The 27,635-nt window shown below is 41.5% G+C and overlaps 1 protein-coding gene across 1 annotated transcript in view; it reads right to left on the reverse strand.

Annotated features, from left to right (window-relative positions):
* LOC108270637 (NACHT, LRR and PYD domains-containing protein 3) overlaps window positions 1-27,635 on the reverse strand; it is a 118,813-nt gene extending 91,178 nt beyond the window's left edge. Inside the window, exons 1-9 of the mRNA XM_053683355.1 lie at window positions 27,539-27,635; window positions 27,269-27,379; window positions 26,694-26,810; window positions 26,229-26,283; window positions 25,856-26,060; window positions 20,413-22,186; window positions 13,488-13,661; window positions 11,233-11,406; window positions 6,687-6,860 (exon numbers count right to left, since the gene is read on the reverse strand). Coding sequence (XP_053539330.1) covers window positions 6,687-6,860; window positions 11,233-11,406; window positions 13,488-13,661; window positions 20,413-22,186; window positions 25,856-26,060; window positions 26,229-26,283; window positions 26,694-26,810; window positions 27,269-27,321 — 2,726 coding nt within the window. The 5' untranslated portion in view covers window positions 27,322-27,379; window positions 27,539-27,635. The remainder of the gene's footprint in view (window positions 1-6,686; window positions 6,861-11,232; window positions 11,407-13,487; window positions 13,662-20,412; window positions 22,187-25,855; window positions 26,061-26,228; window positions 26,284-26,693; window positions 26,811-27,268; window positions 27,380-27,538) is intronic.

Below are 27,635 nucleotides of genomic sequence, written 5' to 3' on the forward strand. Positions count from 1 at the left end.
TGTTTATATATTATATCTTTATATTTTTATATACTCACTGTGTTTTTACTCCTGAAAAGTTTTATTTTCCCCTCATCACAAAATGGAGCTGCTGAGTTTCACCTTCACTGACGCTGTCTATCTGGTTTATTCTGCAGAGCACAAAGGGCAGTGAGGTAGGGTAATAAACACACACACACACACACACACATACACACAAAATGTATCGTCATCAGACAGCACTAAGCCTGCAAAAAAACAAAATTTAAAACCTGAAAACAGGTGCAAATACTGGGAATACAGAATAAAAGTGTGTTAAAGTGTGGTATAAGTTGTGCACAAATAACTGTCAGTGCTCGATATAAAACCATTTTAAAAATGTAAAATAAAAAGAAATGCTGGAAACACTAGGTTTTTACAGTCAAATAACATTTTCTGTATCCTGATGTTAGTTTTTATGTGAATAATTAATGTTGTTTAGAATAAAAGTGATAATGAGGCTGATATAAACACATTGGTCAGATGAATAACTTAGCTAATGTGATAACTCTTACACAGCTTATGAGTTCTAATTGACAACTTTTTTCTAATTGACCTCTGGGTGTTTGTCACGCATCCCTCTGAAACATTTCCATTTTGTTGTAAACCATTTCTTTTGTATTTTCAGCTTTGTGTGCGTTTTCTCTGTTATCAGACATTAGGACAATAAACTAACTAATCTAAAGCCACATGAGCTTTACATGTGGATTTCGGGACTTTACAGTGGGCAGTCACATGACTGCATCTATGTGAGTTCATGCCCCGCCCACTGTCAACATTTCAACCAATCAACACAAGAGTGGCATGTAGCTGAGCAAATCAAAACACCTGCTTCAACTGAACCTAGAGCCAGAAAACAGAAGAATTTCTACACAGGTTGTGATGAATTTGGCGTTATTGTTGTAATAATTTATCACCTGCACTATGTTATGATTATATGTGATACTGTATATCGAGGTATGATCAGTATCTCTGGATCAGTAGCCACACCTGATGCAGAAATGACATGGCCAAAATACTTAACTTTTTCATGTAAAAGAAATACTTTATTACAGCCTAAGTGTTAAGATATGTTGTTGTAATGTTTTCAATACCATCTCGAAATGCAGATGCTGATGGGACTCAAAGGAATTTGAAAAATTCATACATTAAAAGAGACTGGTGTGATACAGCAATAGAGACTGTAAATGCTCCTTTCCAAAAACGCATTCCATTAAATGCTGAAACATTGGAGCATTACATAATCCAAAAGGCATATGATTAAATTCAAAAAGCACAAATGGAGTAAAAAAAGCAGTTTTAGATTTATCCTGTTCGTCATAAGAACTTAATTTTATCCACTAGCCAAGTCAGGGGTTGAAAAAAACTTGGTACCAGCCAGAGCATCCAAAGACTGCTTTAAGCATCCTTTCTATTCCCGGCATTTAACTGTTGCTAAGCAACACAAAATCGAATATTACCAACCTTTTTCTGAACAACAACTATAGGAGATGAAAAGGGGCGACAGCTTGCTTGAAAGGCATATTTCTTTAAAAACTTTAATACGTGCTTTAAATTCAGTCCCCTCTAAAAGTAATGGAACAACAAAGCCAATTCTATTGCTTTTGCTATACATTGAAGATTTTGGGTTTGAGATCAAAATATGAATATGAGACAATAGGTCACAATTTCAGCTTTCATTTTGTCATATTTACATCTAGATCTGTTAAACAACTTAGAACATGGCACCTTTTGTGTCAGACCAACCCATTTTTAGTCAAGCAAATGGAAGTAATAGAAGTCTTAAAGTAAATAACATTTAATATTTGGTTGCATATCTCTTGTTTGAAATATTTGCATCAAGCCAGTGACCCACTGACATCACCAAACTTTAGCATTTTACAGGCTTTTTACATAGCCTATATCAGTAGTTGTTTGTTTTTTTGGGGCGGTATTCCTCCTTCCAGTCTCCTCTTCACGAGGTCAAATGCATGCTCAACTGGGTTAAGGTTTGGGTTAAGTATCCATTCTTCCTCCACACATTGGCCTATGAGGGACAACCTATTTAAATTTTGGGCCAAGTGTTCTGCAGCGCCATTGGAAGCAGAGTGGTAAACAGATTCTAATGTGCTTTATGCCATTATTTACTTATTATTATTATTATTATTATTATTATTATTATTATTATTTACATTATTTACTTTTCCTTATTTGCATTTACTCTGAAACTCACTTTCCATGAATTGAGGTCCATTATCTGATAAGATTTCATCTGGAAGACTCCAAGTAGTGAAGTAACCCCTTACCACTTCTATAGTTTTCTCAGCTGTGGTACTGGACATGAGTGCTACCTCAGGCCAGCATGAGTAGCTATCAGTGACCACAAGGAAATTGTACTTCCCTCTTTGTGCAAAATCAGGGTGGATTCTTTTTTTAAGTGGCCTATTAGGCCAATTCCAATTATGCACAGAAGCTGTAGCTGGCTGATACCTATCCAACTGGCATGTTGAATACTACTGACAAGTGCTTCTATGTCCCAATCAAGATTAGGCCACCAAAAGTGTCTACAAGCTAGGGCCTTCATCTTTACCATCCCCAGATTATTTTCATGCAACTCTTTTAGCATCTGTGGTCTTAGCCCTAGAGGTATAAATTACTCTGGCCCCCCAAATTAGACACTCAGTGTCCACCATCAGTTCTGTGTTTCTCATCAGGTAAGGTTTTACATCAGTCACATGTTTTGGCCACTCATTTAACGTAAACTACTGTATTGCATCCGATTTTAGTCCGTTTTGAAATCTTGTGAGATGAAAGATAAAAGACAAGATTCCAGTTGATTGTGCCAGTTAACTAGCAACAGATAATATCAGATGTCTTCACATAATCAACGCTTGTGATGCTAATCAGTATGGGTAGGAGGCACTAATGGGACAACAAAATGTCACAAAATTCAATGTGTACTTATATGAGCATAAATTCATGTTTTCCACTGATCACAGGCCTCTTGTTAAAATCTTTGGACCTAAAATTCAATTCAATTCAATTCAATTCAATTTTTTTTGTATAGTGCTTTTTACAATAGACATTGTCTCAAAGCAGCTTTACTTGTCTTTACTTACTTTTTTACTTACTAAAATCTTGTCTTTTATCAGAAGTAAGGAAATTTGGGCTGTATTATTGTCCCTTTAAAATGCTTTTTTCAATGGATTAGTTAATAATATTGGTGAGAAATGAGCCTATCTGATCCCAGAAGGTAACATAAAACCCTGGAGGAATTCTGTCAGTTCCAGATGATTTACCTCTTTGCATATCAAGTGCTGCCTATTTTAATTTCTCCAAGGAAATAGGGTTGTTCACATTTCGAGTCCAAGCTAGATAGTTGAGGAGGTTTTACAATTTACTTAGAAAATTGTCACATCTGTTCTGATCTGGAATAAAAAGATCAGAAACCATCATTTATCTCTTTAGGATCCAGGGCAATATTAACATTTGGAGTCTTAATGGCAGGAATGTCTACAATACATCCAAAAATATCCTTGGGTCCTCCACCTACCCATTGTTAGTCAATAAATTCCTCAAATTCTGTCAAATTCTTGTGCTATATTGTACATTACATGTACTTAAAGGTTTACAGTTATGGTTTTTAAAGAACTCTAAATATCTTAAATAGTCTAACCTAGATACAGTGATGCCTGTTACTTTGTAGTTCCACTCTTTCACTTGTTTTATCACATGAGATTACTTACACTCATATACATGTTTACTGCAATTAGCTTGTGTGAGAATGCAGAATAATGAAGTACTGGCATGCTGTGAACTGATCTCCAGAGGAGAACATTATTAATTTCCTAACATTGTTATAATGATTATTAGCAGGAAGGCAGGCAGACTTTTATTTCATGCTTCTATTCTTCATGACACTCTCTGTGATGAAAAATCAGTACAATCTGATACAACATTTCAGCTGCTTCTACATTCTTCAGCTTCAGGTGGTTGTTGTAGTCATGTACAAGAAGTGATGTCCTGCTCAGTGATGGCCAGGGGGGCCATTAGGTTTTCTGGGCCCCCTGGCTAATTTTACTCCGGGCCCCAAGCCCCCACCCCCAATTATCTTTTCTTACTGTCACGTGTAAAAACAATCATTATCAATAAGCATAACAATTACTGCATATTCAATAAGAGACTATAAAGAACTGAATTTGAACAGTTTATTAAATTAGCTGAAATTATGCATTTATAACTATTTACAAATAACTATATATACACAGTACGAGTAATTAACACCATTGTTCTCTCGTTTGTTCATTCTCTCTCTCTCTCTCTCTCTCTCTCTCTCTCTCTCTCTCTCTCTCTCTCTCTCTCTCTCTCTCTCACACACACACACACACACACACAAACTATAGAAACTCTGTCTGGATGTCTTTATAAGCTGTCGACTTGTAATTTCTTATTCCCTAAGAACAATGAACTTTACTATTATTATTATTATTATTATTATTATTATTAATTGAGTGAATAATAAGTTTCACACACCAGCAGCTTCTGGAAAGAAATGCGGAAATTAGCTAAAACAGTTACAGGCTCATTGAATCAGTGAATTGAACTCAAGAATCAAATCAGTTCGATTCATGAATGACTCATTCAGACTGGTTTTATCAATGGGATTCTCCAATTCATTGAAATGAACCGGCTTAAACAAACGATTCACTCACGAATCGGACATCATTACGCCACTTCTCCCATAAACTCACTCGGGACAATTAAAGCAGATTTATATGATTACATTAAATTTCGAATGATTCCTCACAGAAAGCTGTTGCAAGGCTTCGGAAAGCTGAATATAAACAACGCAAGACTAGTTTTATTGTCGCTCTGTGCTTTCTGTACTTTTTGAAGCCCTTTTTCTATTTTATGTTAATTATAACAGCTTCATACAGGCTAGCTTCAGAATCATAGCACAAAACAGGGAACGTAAATAACCTTATATTTTGAAAAACTGGGTGACTAGCTGTCTTCCCAGTCTTACTCTGTCCTCCTTTTCATGTTTTCTTTCCTCTTTTGGTATCCCAATTTTGACTGCGCCATCTCTTGCCATCTACCTGATGCATCTAACGACCCACAACTGTGAAGTGCCACATTTCTGAATACACACTCTGAAGGTATTCATTGTAGCCTGCTTCTTAATAGATTATTGTGCAAAGAGGCCATTTAAATACCAAAATCATACAGGAAAGTATGGGGTTCTGCTGGGACCTCTGTCTGACCAGGGCCCTTAGAATCGTCCTAATATCCCCCTGTTACGGCACCCCTGGTGATGGCAGCTTACATTTTGGACCCATGACAATTTATTGTAGAATCCAATAATGTGTATGTTTTTGTGCTGAAATAAGGTAGCAGTGCTGGAACCATTCTGTACTTTATCACCAGAAAATATCTAGTTATTGTTCAGCAACAACTGTTCAAGTCTGGGACAAGAACCCTGCTCGTCTGGACCCAAGGAACCGGTCAGAAGATGAGGTCAATTTATCACTATAACAACAAATCAATCGACCATAGTTAGAACAAAGATTAGAAAACAAAGAACAGAGTTTTGAAAATTATATTATAGAAAAAATTTAATCAGTATCAAAACTGTGAATCAATCATCTGTGGTGCAACAAATGTTAGGTAAAAATAAGGAGGTAAAAATAAGCTATAAACAGCTATAACACATGGATGTGTGTTTGTGTAATCAATGTGATGATATCTCTGTGTTGTTTGTAGACGCTGAAGGATTTGACTTTGGATTGTAAAATATGTTATTAAAGCCTGAAGTAACTTGTAGCTAAGAGGATTAAAGGATGTGATCAGTCACATTTATTGTTATGGAACTTCTGCATCTGAATATGAACGATTCAGCTCCCAAAATGCTGGAAATGTGGGACAGTTTCTAATGCTTCACCAAAACTGCTTAATCCTGGAAAATAGGTTTGAGGTGAGACTCCTGTCATACACCAGTCCTGGTGAGGAAATACGACTAAATGCTGTAAGAAAGAGAACAGGACAGAATAACAAACAACATTAACCACAGTCAGTAAACCACACACACTAAAACTGACAATATTATATAATATGCAATGAATATTATTCAGTATCATGACAATATAGTAGAGTAAAGAGACAGTAAGTCAGTAACTCACTGTAGTGTCTCCAGGTTACAGTGTGGATCCTTCAGTAGATCAGAGAGCAGCTTCACTCCTGATTCTCCTGGATTATTATCGTACAGATTCAGCTCTCTCAGGTGTGATGAGGAGTTTGCCCTGAGAGCTGAAGCCAGAGCAGCACAGCCTTCATCTGTAATACTGCAGTTACACATCCTGCAAGAAAGAAAACCTCCTCACACTTAACACACTCAGTTTAAGCTCTGAAAACATCAACTACACAAAATCTTTATATACAGAACATTCACTCTCCATCTCACACACAACAATGACAATATATCATATCACTACAATTACCACAGATAAAATCTGTATGTTGCTGTGTTCATTAAAACTCTGCTGTGTGTGTGTGTGTGTGTGTGTGTGTGTGTGTGTGTGTGTGTGTGTGTGTGTGTGTGTGTGTGTGTGTGTGTGTGTGTGTGTGTGTGTGTGTGTGTGTGTGTGTGTGTGTGTGTATGTGTGTGTGTGTGTGTGTGTGTGTGTGTGTACCTCAGTATCTCCAGTGTACAGTGTGGATTCTCCAGTCCAGCAGAGAGCAGCTTCACTCCTGAATCCTGCAGGTTGTTGTTGCTCAGGTTCAGTTCTCTCAGACTTGACGAGTTTGAGCTGAGAACCAAGGATAGAACTCTACAGCTTTCCTCTGTCAGATTACACCCCCACAGCCTAGAAGAGAAACTATGAAATATCAGAACACTGATCTCACACACACACACACACACACACACACGCACACACACACACACACACACACACACACACACACACACACACAGCCATAATACAGCTAAAGTGAACATGTAACATAAATATAAGTGTGTTTTTCTGACACACAGAAATCAGAGAACAGGACACCACATCAGTACATTTACAGGAGCATTTTATTACAGCAAATAAATAATTATAGAACTTTACACTACCAGTTAAAAATATGCCAATACTAGTCGTACTTTACAGTGATGTCAATAAGCCAATTTCTCTGATGTTATCTGTCCTCATGGAGCCGGTACCATGTCCAACTTTATAACAGATTCTGATAGCGTGTCCAGTGAACTTTTCTCATTTTTCTGGAATGTACTGGAAAGCACAAAAGCTAAAGTAAATGTGATCAAATATTATTAGGTGGCTGTTGTCATTGATGGTAAATAACAATTTCTTAATTTGGGAAAGACGTTGATGTTTCAAATGTTTGCCAATTATTCCAGGACTGGCCGTCCCAGCAAATTCAGCCTAAGAATAGGGTTCGCGTTTGAGTCTGGTTCCTCTCAAGATTTCTTACTCATATCATCTCAGGGAGTTTTTCCTTCACCACCGTCACCTCTGGCTCTCTCATTAGGAATAAATTCATACATTTAAAAATCTATATCCTGAATTTATTTTCAGACAGATGGTCTCACATTATCTTCAAGATATCGCTTTGATGTGATGCAGAACTCATAGTTGAATCAATGAATGCAAGCTGTCCAGTCCCAGAGGCAGCGACGCAACCCCAAACCATAACATTTCCATCACCGTGGTTCACAGTTGGTATGAGGTGCTTCTCCTGAAAAGCTGTCTTTGGTCACCGCCAAACATGTCTGCTGTTACTGTGGCCAAACAACTCATCTTTGATTCATATGTCCAGAGCAGATTACTGCAAAAGGCCTGGTCTTTGCCTATATGCTCATCGTCAAACTGTGGTCTTGCGAAGGCTTTTTCCTGGCATGCCTTCCGTGCAGGTCAAATTTGTGCAATCGCTTTCTGATTGTAGAAGCATGCACTTTGACACCAACAGTTGCTAGATGAAATTTTGGGGTTCTTGGAGAGTTCTTTTTGCATCATACAGTCTAGTCCCACTGCTTCAGGGGCAAGACTGACCAGGCTTCCCCACCACTGAGGCTACTGGGTATGACACAGATATAAGCCACCAACTGCCAAGACATGCGTCCGGCAGGCTTACATGGCCCAGAAGCAAGGAAATGATGTGGCGACCACTGCAGGCAAGACACACACAAACACACACACACACCTACACCTTCTACCCTGTCTCTTCCGTGTTTAAACAGGTTGCCCAGGAGGGGAACTTTGGACACAAGCAGAAAGAGGACAACTACCTAAAACACTGCTGGGGCCAGGTGCGCCAGATTTACATTTACATTTATTCATTTATCAGACGCTTTTATCCAAAGCGACTTACAAATGAGAAAATACAAGCAAAGCGATATATCAAGCAGAGAACAATACAAGTAGTGCTACCATACAAGATCTATTAATTGAGTTCCATTAGAAGCAAAGTGCAGAGAGTAGAGGTGTAAGAGCAAGTTTTTTATGAGTTGCTTAGGTGTTCACGAAAGAGTTGGGTCTTTAGCTGTTTTTTTTGAAGATGGTGAAAGATTCTGTGGTCCGGATTGTGATTGGAAGCTCATTCCACCACTGAGGAACAGTTGGTTTGAATGTTTTTGAAAGGGACCTTGAGCCACGCTGAGTACGTACTACTAAGCGTCGGTTGCTAATCGATTGCAGATTGCGTGAGGGAACATAAGCCTTCAGGAGAGAGTTGAGGTAGGAGGGTGCTGTTCCAGACAAGGTCTTGTAGGTGAGCATCAAGGCCTTGAATTTGATATGGGCAACTACAGGAAGCCAGTGGAGGGAGATGAAGAGGGGTGTGACATAGGTTCTCTTGGGCTGGTTGAAGACGAGGCGTGCTGCTGCATTCTGAATCATCTGAAGGGCTCTGATGGAGCTGGCCGAGAGTAGTGAGTTGCAGTAGTCCAGTTTTGAGATAACAAGTGCCTGGACTAGTATCTGTGTAGCCTGTTTGGTGAGGTAGGGTCTGATTTTCTTTATGTTGTACAGCATGAACCTACAGGACCGTGCAGTTGTTGAGATGTGGTCTGTAAAGGTCAAGCTGTCATCAAGAATCACCCCAAGGTTCATGGCCGTCCTGGTTGGCTTGAGATCAAGGGAGTCAATCAGGATCCTGAGCAGAGACCCCCATACTTTAATTTCTTGGTGCATGGGGGACTCCTATACTACAGGACAGAGCATCAAGGTGAGCCCTGTGACCTCCTCATGGTCCCCCGACCAAAGACCTAACTCCTGATAAACCTGGCCCACTCAAACCTGCTGGATGGCCACCTGGAGGCCTGCAACACCTTGGAAAAGTTAAATGACAGATTCCTCTGGAACAGCATGGACACAGAAGTCTGCTCTTACTGTCAAGAGTGCCCCCATTGACAGCACACTGCACCCCGGAACCCTTTACCTGTGCTAATCATCCCGCTCCCCATCATTGGCGTCCCCTCAAGAAGATGGACCTCGTAGGGCCACTCCTGAACTCCAAGTGAGGTCACGAGTACATCCTGATAATTATAAATTATGTAAAATACCCAGAGGCAGTTTGCCTTCAGAAAGCCACCTCCCACAATATCACCAAAGAGCTCATGCTCCTGTTCAGCCACATGGAGATCCCAAAGGACATTCTGATAGATCAAGGTGCCCCCTTTATATCCTGTCTAATAGTTTATCTGTGTCAGCTGTTGCAAATGAAGCACCTAAGGATGTCTATCTACCACCCCCAGATTGACGGCCTCATCGAATGCTTCAATCAGACACTCAAGCAGATGCTGCAATGGGTGGTAGATGAAGAGGGGAGGATTTGGGATTTGGGATCTCCTCTTTTCCTTCTGAGAGACTCCAATGGCCCCCACAGGATTCACCCCTTTCAAGCTCCTCTTGGGACAGTTGGATATGGCCCACTAAACCTGGGAAGAACAGCCCTCACCGCTCAGCTCCCCCAACGTGTATGTATAGGACATGCAAGAGTGGATCAACTGAGAGGCCCTGATCATCCATAAACACATGGAGACCATTCAACGGGACGAACAACAAGTCTATAATTCAACAGTCCAGCCCTGGGAGTTCCAGACTGGTGATGAAGTACTCCTCCTTCAACCGAACACCTCCTGTAAGTTCCTGACATGCTGCCAGAGCCCGTAAATAGTCCTTGAGAAGGTGGGCCCAGCAACTACTGCCTGTGACATCCCGGTAAGTGCACAGACACCCAATTATATCACATTAATCTGCAGAGAAAATGGGTTGAGCCAGTGCCAGTGGTATCTGTATTTGGCAGTCTCCCCCCCAGATCCAAACAGGAGTGCCTTGGTCCAACAAGAAGATGAGCTGTTACACTCACAAATTAAGTATTCTGATGGCATTTTAGTGTATGGATGTTTAGAAAAACATAATTAATTAGCAAAAATAAAAATGTCTTAATCGTTAGTTTATGCAGCCTTTTAGGGGCCCTTGGTAGCTCCTTGTCTAGTCCAATCGTCTTAGTGCCTAAGCCTGGCAGAAGTATCCGGCTTTGCAATGACTTCCAGAAGTGGAACTAAGTCTCAGACTTTGATAGCTACCCCCTCCCCTGTGTAGATAACCTAGTTGAGTGGCAGGGGAGAGTCCATTTCAAATCCACACTTGACTTAAGGGATACTGGCAATTGGCCCTGGCCCCCGAAGCCAAGCCCAAGACAGTCTTCAGTATGCCCAGCGGCCACTGGCAGTACCGGGTTCTCCCCTTTAAGTTACATGGAGCACCAGCTACATTACAAATCTTGATGGACATCATCTTTGTACCACCTCGGTGAGGTCCTGGGGGATGCTCCAGAAGGCAGGGCTGACAGTCACAGTAACTGGGCTACCGCATTGGCCGGGGCTTACTGAAGCCATAAGTAAAGAAGATAGAGGCAGTAATGTAGTCCCACTTCAAAGAAACAGGTACTATGTGTGTCTTTTTGGGGTTGGCAGGATATTACAGAAGATTCATCCCTAATTTCTCCTCTCTAGCCTCCTCCCTCTCAGATGTCATCTAAAAGGACCACACACAACTGATGTGCAGTTGCTGAAAGAACAGCTCCTCTTCAGCACCCCACTTGTTGTGGGCAGTGCAGAGGGACACAATTATTTCTGTATGTAATATTTGTGATAAAGTGATAATCTGACCCCCCCTCTCCCTCTCTCCCTCTCTCCCTCTCTCTGTGTGTGTGTGTGTGTGTGTGTACCTCAGTATCTCCAGTGTACAGTGTGGATTCTCCAGTCCAGCAAAGAGCAGCTTTACTCCTGAATCCTGCAGTTTATTCTCACTCAGGTTCAGTTCTCTCAGTCTTGATGAGTTTGAGCTGAGAATTGAGGACAGAACTCTACAGCTTTCTTCTGTCAGATTACACACACGCAGCCTGGAAAAGAAATTATGAAGCGTTATTTATCTGATTGTGAAATAAGGTGTTTCCATCAGTTGGGAAATAAACCGTCTACCTACAGTGTGTTCAGCAGCTGTGGGGAAAGTTCTGGTGGAGACCATTTACACACTGTCCTTTACTACTTCATTACAGTGTGTTCAGTGTGTAGATCAATGTACATTGTGCACACATTTACTTTCCATTACAAACATTTTCTGGAATATTTTTCTCTCCCACAGAACAATAGAAACATGTTTATAAATGGGTAAAAGCTCCATGAGGACAGATAACATATATACGTATATACACAGATTTTATATATGGAGTTCAAATTTAAATCACTTACAGTATTTATTTCAATTACACACCCATTTCATTAACCTTTTGTGAAACTCAACTTCTTATTAATGGCAATTATTAAAGAAATATTCAATAGGAAACAAATTATTTTTCAAAGCAAGCCAACACATCTATAAATTAAGACCGATAAGATTTAAATCATTCAGTTAAGATGAAAGAAATGTGTGTATAAAAGAAGGACAGGCCGCTCTCTCTGTGTGTAGCTGTAAACCAAGATGGTACAAATGCCTCAGCTGACAGACGATTTCGAGCACACTGTTAGAGATATTTAGAGACCAGTATGATTTTGCTGGAGGATGAAAGCTGGTTTATAAATCACTTCTGTTTGTCATGGTATCTTCATTAAATGCTGTTCAACACTTTAGAGCCAGCACTGATTTAACCAACACAACAACCTTGTGCCATTTCTGTGCATGTCCAAGTTAATCAGTGCTTGGATTTCTTCTTATTGTCACGTTTCAAACAGAGAGACGTGACTGATTGTAACATGAGAGGCTGAAGATTTCTAACCAACTGTCACTAAGAAACTTTAAACTATTTTAACACAGCAGTTTCTCTGTGTGATGCTCGGTGTTCATGATCACCTGGGTACAGTCTAGATCTCTTTTTCTCACATTTCATGTCAAACCGTTTTCTTTTCACCTCACCACATTCACACCTACTTCACATTTCCTGTAAACTGTTTCCAGATTTTCGCCTTCCCAGGTGCTGTTACACTGATTAATAATATGTTTTATTTGAATGATTACAGTGGATATAAAAAGTCTACACACCCCTGATAAACTGGCAGGACTTTGTGAGGTTAAAAAAAAAAAAAACCGAGATAAATCATGTCAGATAAATCAATTCTACCTTTATTGTGAAATTTTAGCCTATAAATTAATAAGATTCAATAAGAATCATTTTACAATAAGTGGGCACGGTGGCTTAGTGGTTAGCATGTTCACCTCACACCTCCAGGGTCGGGGGTTCGATTCCCACTGTGGCTCTGTGTGTGCGGAGATTGCATGTTCTCCCTGTGCTGCGGGGTTTCCTCCGGGTACTCTGGTTTCCTCCCCCAGTCTAAAGACATGCATGGTAGGCTGATTGGCGTGTCCAAAGTGTCTGTAGTGTATGAATGGGTGTGTGTGTGTGAGTGTGTATGTGATTGTGCCCTGCGATGGATTGGCACCCTGTCCTGGGAAAGGCTCCAGGTTCCCCGTGACCCTGAAAAGGATAAGCAGTATAGAGGATGGATGTACAATAAGCTGGTTGCACAAGTGTGCATACCCCTAAACTAATACTAGTTGAAGCACCTTTAGAGCACAGCATGCAATCTTTTTGGGTAAGCGTCAATCAGTTTGGCACATCTTGCCATTCTTCCTTGCAAAGCTCTGTTAAATTGGCAGGGCATCTCCTGTGCACAGCCCTCTACAGGACACCCCACAGATCTTTTTTTATTAGATTTCGGTTTGTTTTGGGTCATTCTCATACTGAAAGTTGAAATTCCTCTTCATCTTAAGTGTTTTAGCAGAAGACTTTCTTTTGCCAACATTGACTGGTATTTGGAGCTGTTCATTATTCCTTCCACCCTGATTAAAGCCCCAGTTCCAGCTGAAGAAAAGCAACACCAAAGCTGCTTTTCTGCCACCTGTGTGTGTGCGTGTACCTCAGTATCTCCAGTGTACAGTGTGTGTGTGTGTGTGTGTGTGTGTGTGTGTGTGTGTGTGTGTGTGTACCTCAGTATCTCCAGTGTACAGTGTGGATTCTCCAGTCCAGCAGAGAGCAGCTTTACTCCTGAATCCTGTAGTTTATTTCCACTCAGGTTCAGTTCTCTCAAGCTGGAGGAGTTTGAGCTGAAAACTGAGGACAGACCTCTACAGCTTTCCTCTGTCAGATTACACAGACGCAGGCTGGAAAAGAAATGATGAAATATCAGAACACTGATCTCAAACACACCAATACAGCTAAAGTTGACCACGTAACAGACATGTCAGTGTGTTTCTCTCACACAAAGAAATCAGAGGATAGGACACCACCATTTACATGTATCATTTACAAAAGCAGGGACGTCTTTCTGCACTCCACAATCTCTGAGCTACAATTTATCATTAAACCATTACTTCATGTACATAACACAGACATGAGAACGAGTAACCTACACACACACACTACACTCTGATCTGTGTTCAAATTTCTACAACCAACACTGCAGATATAGTGCATTTTATTACAGAAAATAAAGAGTTGTAGAACTCGACACTACCAGTTAATAACGACAATACTAGTCGTACTTTACAGTGAGTTATATGTTGAATTTCACAGAGATGATAAAACAGTTGGTGTGTATTGCTCTCTGTGCTCATACAGTTACAAATCGGTCACCTTGATTTTACACAGACACTGGTTCAGTTGTTTGGTGTGGACCCTAGCACAGATGGAGCGTTTGCATATGTCCAAACAGATCCTAAATATAGAAAAAGTTTGATTGGTCCAAGACAAACGAGGTAGGTGTAAAAGCATCTTTATTCTTTTTCATGTGTCCCTCAGTGGAAATGGCTGTGCGATTGGTGATATGTTATAGGATGAGAAAATGGAATAATGAATAATGTCTAATGATGGAAATTTTCCTACATCCTCTATATCACCAATGTTGCAAAAGCTACTTTTCAGCAGTTGATTTATGTAACTAAGTGTGCTGTAACAAAAACAAGCATGGAGAAGCGTGACAGAGCGAAACTCCCCACAAAACTCTGACACAGAATAGGCAACAGCCCAACTAAAGGATGAGGAACTGGTACCTAAAAAGGGAGTGTAGTGAGGTGTGTACCGTGATTAAAACGTCACCTTTATTAACTGCATGGCCAATGAGCTATCTTCCTACCACAGTATATAAGCGATTGTTTATGCCTCACAGAACACGTCATGGTCAAAAACCCACCCCTTCCTTCATTGCTACCGAGTGCAGAGGTGTGTGTTTTTAGCATTGTTGCTTAGCTGTTTGATGCTAGTGTTGTCCACTTGTCATGCGATTTACTTGTCTAGTGTGACATTGGGATACCGAGACTGTGCGGGTGTGGTGTGGTGTGCCATCAAGGCCCCCATTTGTGTAGCATGGCAGTTTAATGTAGCCCGGTCGGAGCACCAGCTGTGGCTGTGATAACTACTAAAGAAGCTATCATATGATTTTCGTATGTGCCATCGTGAGTACTATGTCATTGGATCATTAGATACATCATTTGGTTCTATTACTCGAGCTAAATGATCTTGCATGTTTCCAAATTCAGGTTGTAACACCTGTTTGTTCTTAGGGTCCTCGATTTTGCATGCGTTAAGGCTGGCTGAGTGAGATGTGGTTGTTTCAGTATAGCTCCTCCCCCTCACTCGCGGAGCCATGTTGCTGTTTGGTTTTGGACTGCTTTGCTTGTTTTGGGTTGCCTTGGGCTGTTTTATCTTGCTTTATTTTGCTTTGCTTTGTGTTGGTTACTGTCCCTGAGATCAGTTTCCTTTAATTCAACTGTGTTGTAACAGTCTTTAACAATTATGCTGATACTGCTATGTAGTAATGGTTTTGGTCAGCTTTGGTAAACTTGCTACCTGTAATCAGTTTGAGTGTGGGGTTATCTGTGTTTTTGTGACAGTAAGTTTGTTTCTGTTTTGTCTAGGTTTTTTTTATATTCTTTTGTCTGTTTTGAGCATATTGTAAACAATTGTGTTTTTGTTCTCCTTGTAGGAGCTGAGTACTTCCTGAGTGTAACGTATCGGGACTGGAGGCGGATACAGGTGCAGATCAAAGTCTTTATTAGACCCGTAACTCACAACGAAAACGCGGTCTTCACCGGAAAACGAGAAACTGAAATCGAGAAACTGAGAAACTGAGAAACTGAAAATGGCATGGAAACAAACATCAACGATACAACCAATAATATTGAGCGACGTGCTCAGTAACCAAGGCATTTAAATACCAAACATAATCACCTCAAAACATAAACACTTGTGGCAAAGGAAAGTCCCTTCAATAAATGTTCAGCAGGAAGCGAGCGAACCAAAACAATGTCATGTGACTCGTCAGGAGCCGAGTCACAGTGCCCTCTGCTGGCCGTACCGTAACACTGAGGCTGCGGGGAGTTCTTGGCTGCACCTTAGGCTTAACTTAACTAAGGGTCGTTATTATTGCTGTTTATTTGTAGTGAATTTTGTGGGTATGATTCTGATTGGTGGGGTTCTCTTCCCTTTTGTATAGCTGGTGCTGTCATACTAGCCTGCCCTTCATACAGGAAGCCTCAGTCCTCTTATGACTGTTCATTTCTTCTTGTGACTGTTTTATTGACCAATGCCTGACTGTGTTGGTTGCTTTTTTTAAATTTATTTTTATTTAAATAATTCTTTTTAACTTCAAAATAAAATGTATTTTTATATGGAAACTCTTGCCTGTTCTAAGTGGAACGTATTTGTGTCTTTATTTGGGTTATTTTCCCCGTTTTCTCGGGGTGGCATAGTTGCTACGAACAAAATCGAGCCACAATGCTACAGGAGATATTACTGTCAATTGGACTCTTAAAACTTGAAGTTAAGTAGAGTGTTTTATTGTTTACTTTTTATATTTTGTATTCATATTGGTAAAGGCTGTCGAAGGGACAAGAAGGAATGGATACAGCAGAAGGGTTTTGAAACCTCCATGGCATCTTCAACGAGATGACTGGCACGAGAACAAAGTCCAATGTCCAAAGCAAAGACAAGAATTGGAATCTTTTGAATACCCTGGACAAGCAAAACAAGAGGTTGTTTGAACACTTCCGGGGAACTCTTAATCAACCAGACCTGACCACCACCCACAACTCTGAGTCGGACGAAGTCCAAGAGGATCTCTAAGTGGACACCAGCAAAATCACAATCAAGGAGGTGAAAGTCACAATTAAAACCCTCAAGAACATCAATGCGGCTGGCTTGGATGAGATACCCACTGAGGTCTTAAAGCATGGTGCCCAGGCCATATCCAAAAACTTAACAATGCTGTTTAAGAAATGCTGGCAAACAGAGAAATCCCAGAAGACTAGTGAAGAGGTGAGATAGCCAAGATGCTGAATAAAGGCATGCACCTACTGGCATCACCCTCCTCTCCATGTCTGGGAAGGCATTCTGCATAGTTCTATTGCAGCGGCTGTTAAAAGCAATCGACTGGTGCCTGAGGGAGAAATAAGCCAGGTTTTGTAGCAGAAGAAAATGCATAGAACAAATCTTCACCCTCTGAAACATCGTGGAACTGTGCATTGAATACCGGCAACTGCTGGCCATTAACATAATTGATTTCAAGAAAGCATTTGACAGCATCCATAAAGAATCCATCTGGTAGGGATTCCTATGGTATGCCAGTAGTCTTTATCACCATCTTCAAAGGCCTGTACCTGTGATCAAGCTTCTGTGCCCTGTAGAACCTTGGTGGAATTAGAGGTATGCTTGGGATCATCGTCCTGTTGGAAGGTCCAATGGCACTCAAGCGTCAGCTTCCTCACAGACGCCATGAAGTTTTCTCCTAGGATTTCTTGATACTTCAATGAATCCATCTTGCCTTCCACACGCTGCAGGTTTCCAGTGCCAGAGGATGCAAAGCAGCCCCAGAGCATCACCGAGCCTCCACCATGCTCGACTGTGGACAATGTTCTTCCTTCATTCTTCTTTCTCCAGACATACCGCTGATCCATCGTGCTGAAAAGTTCCAGACTTTTCTTGTGCTTTTGGGTCAGTAGTGGTGTACGTCACGGAGTCCTGGCATGGAAACCTTCTGCATTTAGTATGCGCCTTACTGTGCTCACTGAAACCTCAGTGACTGTTACCACCAAATGTTGCTGCAGGTCTTTTGCAGTCACTCGAGGGTTTTTCACAACCTGCCTTTTCAGAAATCTGCTTGCAGCCATTGATATCTTCCTTTTTCTGCCCTGTCCAGGTATTTCGTACACTTTCTACCCCTAGCCAGTTCAGGTAGTTCATATAACTTCTACCCCTGGCCAGTTCAAGTATTTCATGTGTTCCAGATTTGCAATGGGGGGTGAATAATTTTGATTGCAACTGTATGTAAGTCTATTAGTAAAATCTGTTGCCTATAGCAATCATTGCTGCATTAAATGCCAATGGTGACAGTTAACAAATGGGGAAAAAGAACTTTGTGTTCTTTTAACATAATTCTCAAGAACTATTAATGATATCTTAATACCCTTTTAGATTTTGGTTCTTAAAAAAACTTTTCTTTTGGCATCCTAAGTTTTAAGGCCCTATACAGTTCGATCCCAGAGATATAGGGATCTCAACATGGCTCCATGAGTAAATTGTTAAATTTGACAAATTTTCAGTGGTCAAAAACCAAATGTGAATCTGCATACAGCTGATACTTTTTGTCTTTTAAATAAGAATGTCTGAAAAGCAAATAATGTTGAAACTAGAACTATGTCGTGTTCTCCATCAAAACAATTGCATAGATTATACCAATTTTTAACAATATCCGAGGGCCGAAAATACACTGAGGTGGTCAAGTTGAGTCACAATAACTTGCTCTCAATAGTGTATATTTGAACCAGTTTCAGCAAATTTGGAAGAAGGGATTTTGTTCATTTTAACTGCTTCTGGAGCTACCAATAGTTCACATATGCGGTATCATAGCTACATGTTTGAAACAACTGCATGCCTCTTAGGGCAGTGTGGTAACTCTCCCTATACCCATGTATTCAATAAACCAAGATTTGCCTCACCTTGAGTGTTTGCTTATTAGAATTTCCTCGTTATAAAATGTGAAGCACAGTCAGACATGCTAGATCAAATAATATTCACTGCTAAGGGGTATATTTAATGGAATCACTGATATCACCTCACACTTCCCTATGCCTATTGTCCTGTTTTAGTAGAACTGTAATATCTTGTACACTTTTGCATGTGTGTTCTATGTAAAAATGCGCAGATCTTATTTAGCTGTGTGTCATCTTGTGTAGTTAGGGTGTTGTTTGATGTAGCACCATGGTCATGGAGGAAGGTTGTTTCGTTTCACTGTGTACTGTACCAGCTGTATATGGTTGAAATGACAATAAAGCCCCTTGCCTTGACTTGAACTTCGAAACATATATTTTCAACACCTCGCCATGGACAACTGTAGCATTGGAATTCATTTGGTTAAAGATGGTAAGTGCCACAGCAAGAGTTTTATCAGAAAATGTGGACATACTAAACTTTTTATCTTCCCAAAAGCAGTCGTGAGCTGCTTTTTTGAAGGACTTCTTTCAGGGTACCTGACTCCACAACGACATTGTGTCTGGATCATGTGTGTATGTAATGTATTTCTTGTAGTCCTACAGAAGGTTTGTTATGAACCTTTCAGAGCGCTCCAGAAGGAAACCTCTACAAATCATTGACCTACAAACAGCTGACCATATCAGCACCATCACAGGGAAAACAATCTATCCAGGGCAGAGGTTTTATGTCACATGTGTAAAACTCAGCACTCAGGACCAACAAACCGTCATAGGGGAAGAATCAGACATGGGTGTTGCTGCAATGATTGCGTCTTGCAGAGAAGACCTCCCTGCAATCTCTAGTTTCAGAGAACAGTCTGAAAATTCCATCAATATTAGGCTCACTAAAGCAGGATTTTCACCTTTCAAAGTACAAAACACTAGTAGGAGATACATAGTAGCCTACGGAAAAAGAAAATGCAGTCTGTTCCCAGGTGGCCACCAGCTTAAACATTTCTCCAGCTCTCCTGGAGGGTGAAAAAAAACAAGTCTGTGTGAACACTCTACAAATGAGATGATTCATGCCTTGAAGGATACGTTGATGTATACAGACCTCATGAAGAGGAAACTTCAGATTTTGACATTAGCCCTACCCAGTTGGATTATCGAGAGAATGGCAACAGAATTCAATGTTTCAGTTTACCTAGTGAAGAAGGCTCTAAGAAAGAGTCCAATGGGGTTGACTGAGATTGACATAAAAAAGGGCAAGAAGCTGAGTCAGGAAACTGTGAACAAGGTCATTGCCTTTTCTGACAGTGATGAGTATTCAAGGATGTATCCTGGACAAAATGAGTTTAAGTCTGTGAAGGATGAGAGTGTCAAAAAGACCCCAAAACAGAAAAGACTTCTGCTTGTGAATTTAAGAGAACTATATACTGAATTCCAAGAGAAAGGGCCAAGTTGCAATGAAGATATTGACATTATTGTTTCTATGTGAATAAATAAAGGTATATTTCTAATTTCAGCATTATTTGTTCTTCAGACATTTCTCTTTAAATACAATAAGTATCAGATTTAAACAAAGTGATTCACATTCGGTTAAAAATGGGTAAAACTCTACAGTTTGCACCTGGAGCCACGTTGAGATCCCCATATCTCTGGGATTAAACCATATAGGGCCTTATAAATGAAGATACCAGACACATTCCAAGTCCCTGAGGTCCAAGTCCAAGTGAAGTCTCAAGTATTTGAGGTGGAGTCCAAGTCAAGTCTAAAATCATTTCTTCATCAATTTTAGACAAAAAGTAATAAAACAGTAACAGTACCAGAGGTTTGTTTAAAGTTGATTAAAGTAAATATGATAGAGCATTAAGCAAACAGTGCAGTTCAGTGTAATATTAAAATAATAAACAATGGGTAATACATTTATAAATAAAAAAATACTCACTCAGCTTTCCTGGAGGCTTTGACCACTGGCAGTAGCTTCATAAGACATTTGTTCGATAGGTCATATTTCCTCAAATCAAACACATCCAGCTCCTGTTCTGAGTTCAGTAACACAAACACCAGAGCTGACCACTGAGCAGGAGAGAGTCTGGTTCCACTGAGACGACTGTAACCTCCTCTGTTCAGGTAAGTTTGTACTTCCTGCACCAGAGAATGATCATTCAGTTCATTCAGACAGTGGAATAGATTGATGGATTTCTCTGGAGATGGATTCTCCCTGATCATCTCCTTGATGTACTCAACTATTTGCTGTTTGCTGTGAGAGCTGCCTCCTGTCTGTGGCATTAAGCCTCGTAAGAGAGTCTGATTGGACTCCAGTGAGAGACCCAGAAGGAAGCGGAGGAACAAGTCCAGGTGTCCATTCTCACTCTGTAAGGCCTTGTCCACTGCACTTCTGAGGAGATCAGACATGTTTGTCTTGTTGAGAAGATCAGACAGATCAGTGGTTTGCTGCTCTGTTACATTTCTGCTGATGAAAGACAGAAAGACATATAAAGCAGCCAGAAACTCCAGAACACTCAGATGTACAAAGCTGAACACCTTCCCCAGGTGAAGCCCAAACTCCTCTCTGAAGATTTGGGTACACACTCCTGAGTACACTGACGCTTCTCTCACATCAATGCCACACTCTCTCAGGTCTTCCTCATAGAAGATCAGGTTTCCTGTCTCCAGCTGTTGGAAAGCCAGTTTTCCCAGTGCCAGGATACTCTCTCTGATCTGCTGAGGATCAGGGTCACATTTCTGATGGTACTTCTGTTGCTTGTGTTTGATCTGAAATATCAGGAAGTGTGTGAACATTTGAGTCAGAGTCTTGGGGATCTGTCCACTCTCTGCTTCACCCAACATTCTCTCTAGAACAGTGGCTGAGATCCAGCAGAAGACTGGGATGTGGCACATGATGTAGAAGCTTCTTGAAGACTTCATGTGTGAGATGATTTTATTGGCCAGGCTCTGATCACTGATCCTCTTCCTGAAGTACTCCTCTTTCTGAGAGTCACTGAACCCTCGTACCTCTGTTACCAGGTCTACACACTCAGGAGGGATCTGATTGGCTGCTCCTGGTCGTGAGGTTATCCAGAGGAGAGCAGAGGGAAGCAGGTTCCCCTTGATGAGGTTCGTCAGCAGCACATCCACTGAGGCTGATTCTGTCACATCACACAATCTCGCATTTTTCTGGAAATTTAGAGGAAGTCGACACTCATCCAGACCATCAAAGATGAACACCACTTTGTAGGAGTCACAGTCTATTAATTTTATTTTTGTTATTTCTGGGAAAAAGTGATGAAGAAGATCCATCAGACTGAGATTTTCCTGCTTCATCAGGTTCAGCTCTCTAAAGGGAAGTGGAAACATGAAGGTGACGTCCTGATTTGCTTTCCCTTCAGCCCAGTCCAGAATGAACTTCTGCACAGAGACTGTTTTTCCAATTCCAGCAACTCCTTTAGTCAGAACACTTCTGATGGACTTGTCTTTAAAGAACTCATTACATTTGATGGGTGTCTCCTGTGTTGCTGGTCTCCTGGACGCTGTCTCAATCTGTCTCACCTCATGTTCATTATTGATGTCTCCACTCCAACCTTCTGTGATGTAGAGCTCTGTGTAGATCTCATTCAGAAGTGCTGAGCTTCCATGCTGTGAGATTCCTTCATTAATTCTTTTGAACTTCTCTCTCAGGTTGGATTTCAGCTTTGGCTGGTACACAGACGTCAAAGACTCTAATAAATAAAATAATAACATGTTTTAATGCAAAATCACTGAGCACAACATAAAATGTAAACTCCTGTAAAATGCTGCTGTTCATTCATGATTCATGTACTTTTTTCTCTTAGTAGTAGGCACCGACGCGAGCGGCAGCCAGTCACAGCAGCTCCTGCAGCTTATAACTTTAACTTCTTTTTTTTCACCTCTTTCCGACTTTCTATTGTTCTGCATTTTACGCCAGACTTTTTATTTCACCTTATTGTCTATATGTGTGCCCGAATTTTTAAATGTGTTTCTTGCAGTATTTTTAGATCCACCAAGATTACTCGGACAATGCTTGTTTATTCAAGGGAGCAGCTCCTGATGTACTAGACTAGAGTGGCGGCCTTGTCGACGGACACACCAGCGGAGCTACGGAGGCACAGGCGAGGGACGAGAGCGAGTGTGAAGGTTAGAGAGAGCCAGGAGAGAAAAAGGACACTCAAACCTTGCCTTCCATCATTTGTTATGGGAAATGTAAGATCACTGGCCAACAAGTCAGACGAGATTGCAGCACTGACGAGTAGCCAACGCGAGTACAGAGAGGCCAGTTTGTTGTGCTTCATGGAGACATGACTAACAGGGAACATTCCTGATTCTTTGGTCGAGCTAGCTGGCACTAGTGTGAGCAGACAGAGGAAAACAGAGCGGTAAGAAGAAAGGGAGGAGGTATAACTGTCTTTGTTAACTTAAAATGGTGCAAAACTAAACACATAACAATAAAGGAGAGCATGTGTATGCCAGATATAGAGCTATAGGCTGTGGGACTGAGACCATACTATTTGACCAGGGAGTTCTCTCACGCCATTATTGTGACTGTGTACATTCCACCATCGAGCGCACTAATGATTATTGACGGGAACTTCAACCATGTCCCACTCTCTAAAACCCTTACAAACTTCACACAGTATGTAAAATGTAACACTTCCCCCTCCGGGCAGATCAGACCACAACTTGATCTACCTTGTACCTGTGTACAAGCCTGTAGTCAAACAGCAGCCTGTCACCACCAAGTCTGTAAAGGTGTGGTCCAGTGAGGACGAAAAGGCCCTACAGGACTGCTTCTAGACCAGAGACTGGGACCTGTTCCTTGAGGAACACGCAGAGGACATTGAGGGACTCTCCCAGTGTATTACAGACTACATACACTTCTGTGAGGACCGGATTGTATCCACAAAGAAGTACCGCTGTTTTTTAAACAACCAGCCATGGATCAGCAAAGACATTAAAGCCCTCCTAAACAGGAAAAAGAGAGCATTCATGGCAGAAGACAATGAGGAGGCCAGGTCAATCTAAAAGGAGCTAAAGAGGGAGCTGAGGAAAGCAAAAAAATAGCTACCGGGATAGGCTAGAGTGCAAGCTGGAAAAAAACAGCGCCAAAGAGGTATGGGAGGGCATGAACAGAATTACTGGGCTTATAAATTCCAGCCCAGCCATGGAGGGCAGCCTGGAAAATGCAAATAAGCTAAACCGGTTTTTCAACAGGTTTGACTCAGCCCCCACCCCTGAGAGCTCAAATTGACATTCACACATGCCTGATGATGAGGACAATACAGGAATCATCACAGACACAGGCACCCCAACAACCCCTCCCCCTCCAGCAGCCCATTCATAACATCCAGCCAGGTGAGATGGGAGCTATCCAAGCTCCAAATCAACAAATCTATGGGCCCAGACAACATCAACCCCCGGCTGCTCAAGGTGTGTGCCACACAGCTTACAGGTGTATTTCAACACCTCTTCAATCTTTCCCTAAGGCTGAAAAATGTGCCCCAACTGTGGAAGACCTCCTGCATTGTTCCGGTGGCCAAGAATGGTCATCCAGGGTACCTCAAATGATTACAGACCTGTGGTGCTGACCTGACATGTCATGAACACCTTTGAGGCACCTGAAGACCTGAGACCTGAGGCACCTTAAGCTGATTGTAAGTGACTGCCTTGATCCGCTGCAGTTTGCATACAGGACGATAAGGAGGAGGAGTACAGAGACATAGTGGGGACCTTTGTCAGATGGTCTGAGGATAACTACCTTCAGCTCAACATTGGCAAGAACTGATAGTGGACCTCTGCCGAAACAGAAAGCCCCCAACACCTATTACCATCCAGGGGGAGAAAATAGAGATGGTGGACTCGTACAAGTTCCTGGGAGTGCACATTAACAGCAAGCTGGACTGGTCAGAAAACACAGATGCTCTCTACTGGAAGGGAAGGAGCAGACTATTTTCTCTAAGGAGGTTCAGGTCCTTTGACATGAGCAGAAAGCTACTGCAGATGTTCTATCAGTCTGTAGTAGCCAGTGCCCTGTTCTTTGCTGTGACATGCTGGGGAGGTGGAATTAAGGCTTGGGAGGCTGACAAACTCAACAAGTTGGTGAAGAAGTCCAGTTCTGTTGTTGGTCACAACTGGACAATCTGGAGACAGTGGTGGAGAAGAGAATAAGAAACAAAATCAGGTCCATTTTGGGAAACCCTCTTCATCCACTGTATGCTGAGCTGCTGCAGATGGAGAGCTACAGGCTCATCCCCCCCAGGTGCAAGACGGAATGCTTCAGATGTTCCTTTGTGCCGACAGCCACCAGACTTTACAACACCTAGCCACCCCCTCTCTTGACCTTACTTTTGACTACACTACAAATACACTGATACACTGTTGTAATATGGGTACCATACTGTACTTTTTGCACTGCTCACACATAACATCTTAAAAGCTTTTGTTATATGTCTACACTGATTATACTGTACAGCTGCAATATGTATATAGTATTGCACATATGCGATATGCACATGGGCTACTTGTATAGTGGGACTGTACATTGTTGCTTGCTGTATATACTGCTCATATGTATGTGTGTGTGTGTGTGTGTATTTATTCATATATATATATATATATATATATATATATATATATATATATATATAGAGAGAGAGAGAGAGAGAGAGAGAGAGAGAGAGTTTGCGCTTATGTCTATACATATTTATACATCCTGTATGCACTCTTTATTTTGAGGGGGGGGTGGCTGTGACTCAGGTGGGGGTGGCTGTGACTCAGGTGGGGGTGGCTGTGACTCAGGTGGGGGTGGCTGTGACTCAGGTGGGGGTGGCTGTGACTCAGGTGGGGGTGGCTGTGACTCAGGTGGGGGTGGCTGTGACTCAGGTGGGGGTGGCTGTGACTCAGGTGGGGGTGGCTGTGACTCAGGTGGGGGTGGCTGTGACTCAGGTGGGGGTGGCTGTGACTCAGGTGGTAGAGCGGGTTGTCCACTAATCGTAGGGTTGGCGGTTCGATTCCCGGCCCACGGGACTCCACATGCCGAAGGGTCCTTGGGCAAGACACTTACCATTTATATATCCCTGCATTGTTCTCCTTACTATCTCTTTTATCTCTTCTTTCTTTTGCTTGGCTACTGCTGTGACACCCTAATTTCTCCATCTGGGGATTAATAAAGTAATATCTTATCTTATCTTAACTTAAATATTACTGAAGGAACAGGACATTGTACAGAGTAACCACAAGCTGGACCACGAACAGAACAGAAAAGTAACAGATGTACATGATGATAAACTCAAACTAAAAGTGTTCCTTTCTAAAACTATTTCCTCTCTCTAAAGTGAACCTGATGGAATAAAACCATGACTCAGAGCTCTTACTGTTCTGCAGTGTGTTAGCGAGATCTGTGTGGTTCATGTTCTTCAGGACGTGCAGTGTGATCTTCAGCGCTCCGTCTCTGACACTGTGCAGATCCTCCTCATCCTCCACCTCCCTCTCAGTGCATGCTGGGTAATCTGGACTCAGGAGCTTCCTAAACCTCTTCAGCTCATTCTTTATCAGAGTGATGACTTTGTGTTCCAGCTCCTGGTTAGAAACACACAGGAACAGATCTAAATATTATAATGTTACACACTGAGATGCTTTTATTTTAGGAAAAGAAGAAAAGTCTCTTTCTATTCCCACAGTTACAACTGAAATTCTGCCTGATTACCCATAATGCTGCTGCATATCGATAAAACCGTAAACACACACCGTGAATATGGAGTCCAACTGATTTCTGCTGAGGTTTGATTTCTTCTGTTGTGGTCTGTGAAGAAATAAAACACATGATGTAATATAGACTATATGTATTCATAGCTGCACAACACACACTAATACATACAGAGACAGATATTTAACACTATCCTCTTAACACAATACACTGATTTCAGGATTTCTCACTGACACTAACATGTTTATGAATAAAATAGTGATCTAGTCATTAATGTCCCAGGTGTAAATGTTGTTGTGTAGCAGCACAGACCCTCCAGCTCAGGGTCTGCAGGCTGAACTGAACTCTTAAAGCAGTTTTCCACACTGCCAGTCCGAGAGCTGCAGCACTGCACACTTTAGTGTTTTACTGCTTCAACACCTGATAAAGATCACGAAGGGCTTCAGAATGAGACCAGTGAGTTTGATCAGGTGGAACACTGCTGTAAAACACCTCACTGTACTGACCTCACATCAGGAGAACTGGCTCCGTCTCTGAAGTGAAGTGGAAAATCCATTGACCGGTCACTCTTCATGGACACACAGCTGGGTTCTGGTGAGTCTGATCTTTTTCCCTCCATCATTCTAGAATTAAACAGAAATATCAGCAATAATTAATACTCTGCTGTCTCAGCACTGTTACACAATGTGTTCATCATTAAACACCAATAATTCCATCTTTTCAATTCAGCTCCAGACTGCACACTTATTCAAACAGGAGACACGCCCCATACCTCAGGAATTACACTGATGTCAGGAGTCCCAGTCACAGATAACTGACTCAGCTGGGTCTTAAAGCCTGTAGAGTTCACTGACTCAAAGCTACGCTGCTCTTCTCCTCCACATTACACAGTCCTTTTTACTCTTCTCTCAGTGAAGGATTTCTCTAAACTGTTCTTAGATCAGATCAGTGATATATTCACTGCTATTAAACACCTTAAACCAAAGTTTAGTTCCTCTGTTAACTAGTGAGTGTTTAGAGATACAGATCTGTTCCATGAGACGGTGTGTGTTTATTGCTGGTGAATGGAAAAGTAACTCACCTCTCGTCTCTCTTTAAGTCCTGTTCTCCAGACACACTCATGTTGGAGGTCATGTCTCCTTCTCCAGATTACAGCAGGACACACGTTTACTTCACTCCAACAAATCAAACCCTGTTTCAGCACAGAGTTCACTTACAGGAAATACTCACGGTATCAAGTCATAAAACAACCTGTGTACATTCAAACTTCAGTACAAACCCACAAAACTCTTCTGCATCTAGTGTACATTCAGTGTGTTTATATATTATAGCTTTAGATGTAGATACTCACTGTGTTTTTACTCCTGAAATGGTGTATTTTCTCTCGACACAAAAGGGAGACGCTGAGCTTCACCTTCATGGGCACCTCCTACCTTTTTATTGTGCAG

The sequence above is a fragment of the Ictalurus punctatus genome, chromosome 10, assembly GCF_001660625.3.
Source record: "Ictalurus punctatus breed USDA103 chromosome 10, Coco_2.0, whole genome shotgun sequence".
In the NCBI taxonomy this organism is placed as follows: domain Eukaryota; kingdom Metazoa; phylum Chordata; class Actinopteri; order Siluriformes; family Ictaluridae; genus Ictalurus; species Ictalurus punctatus.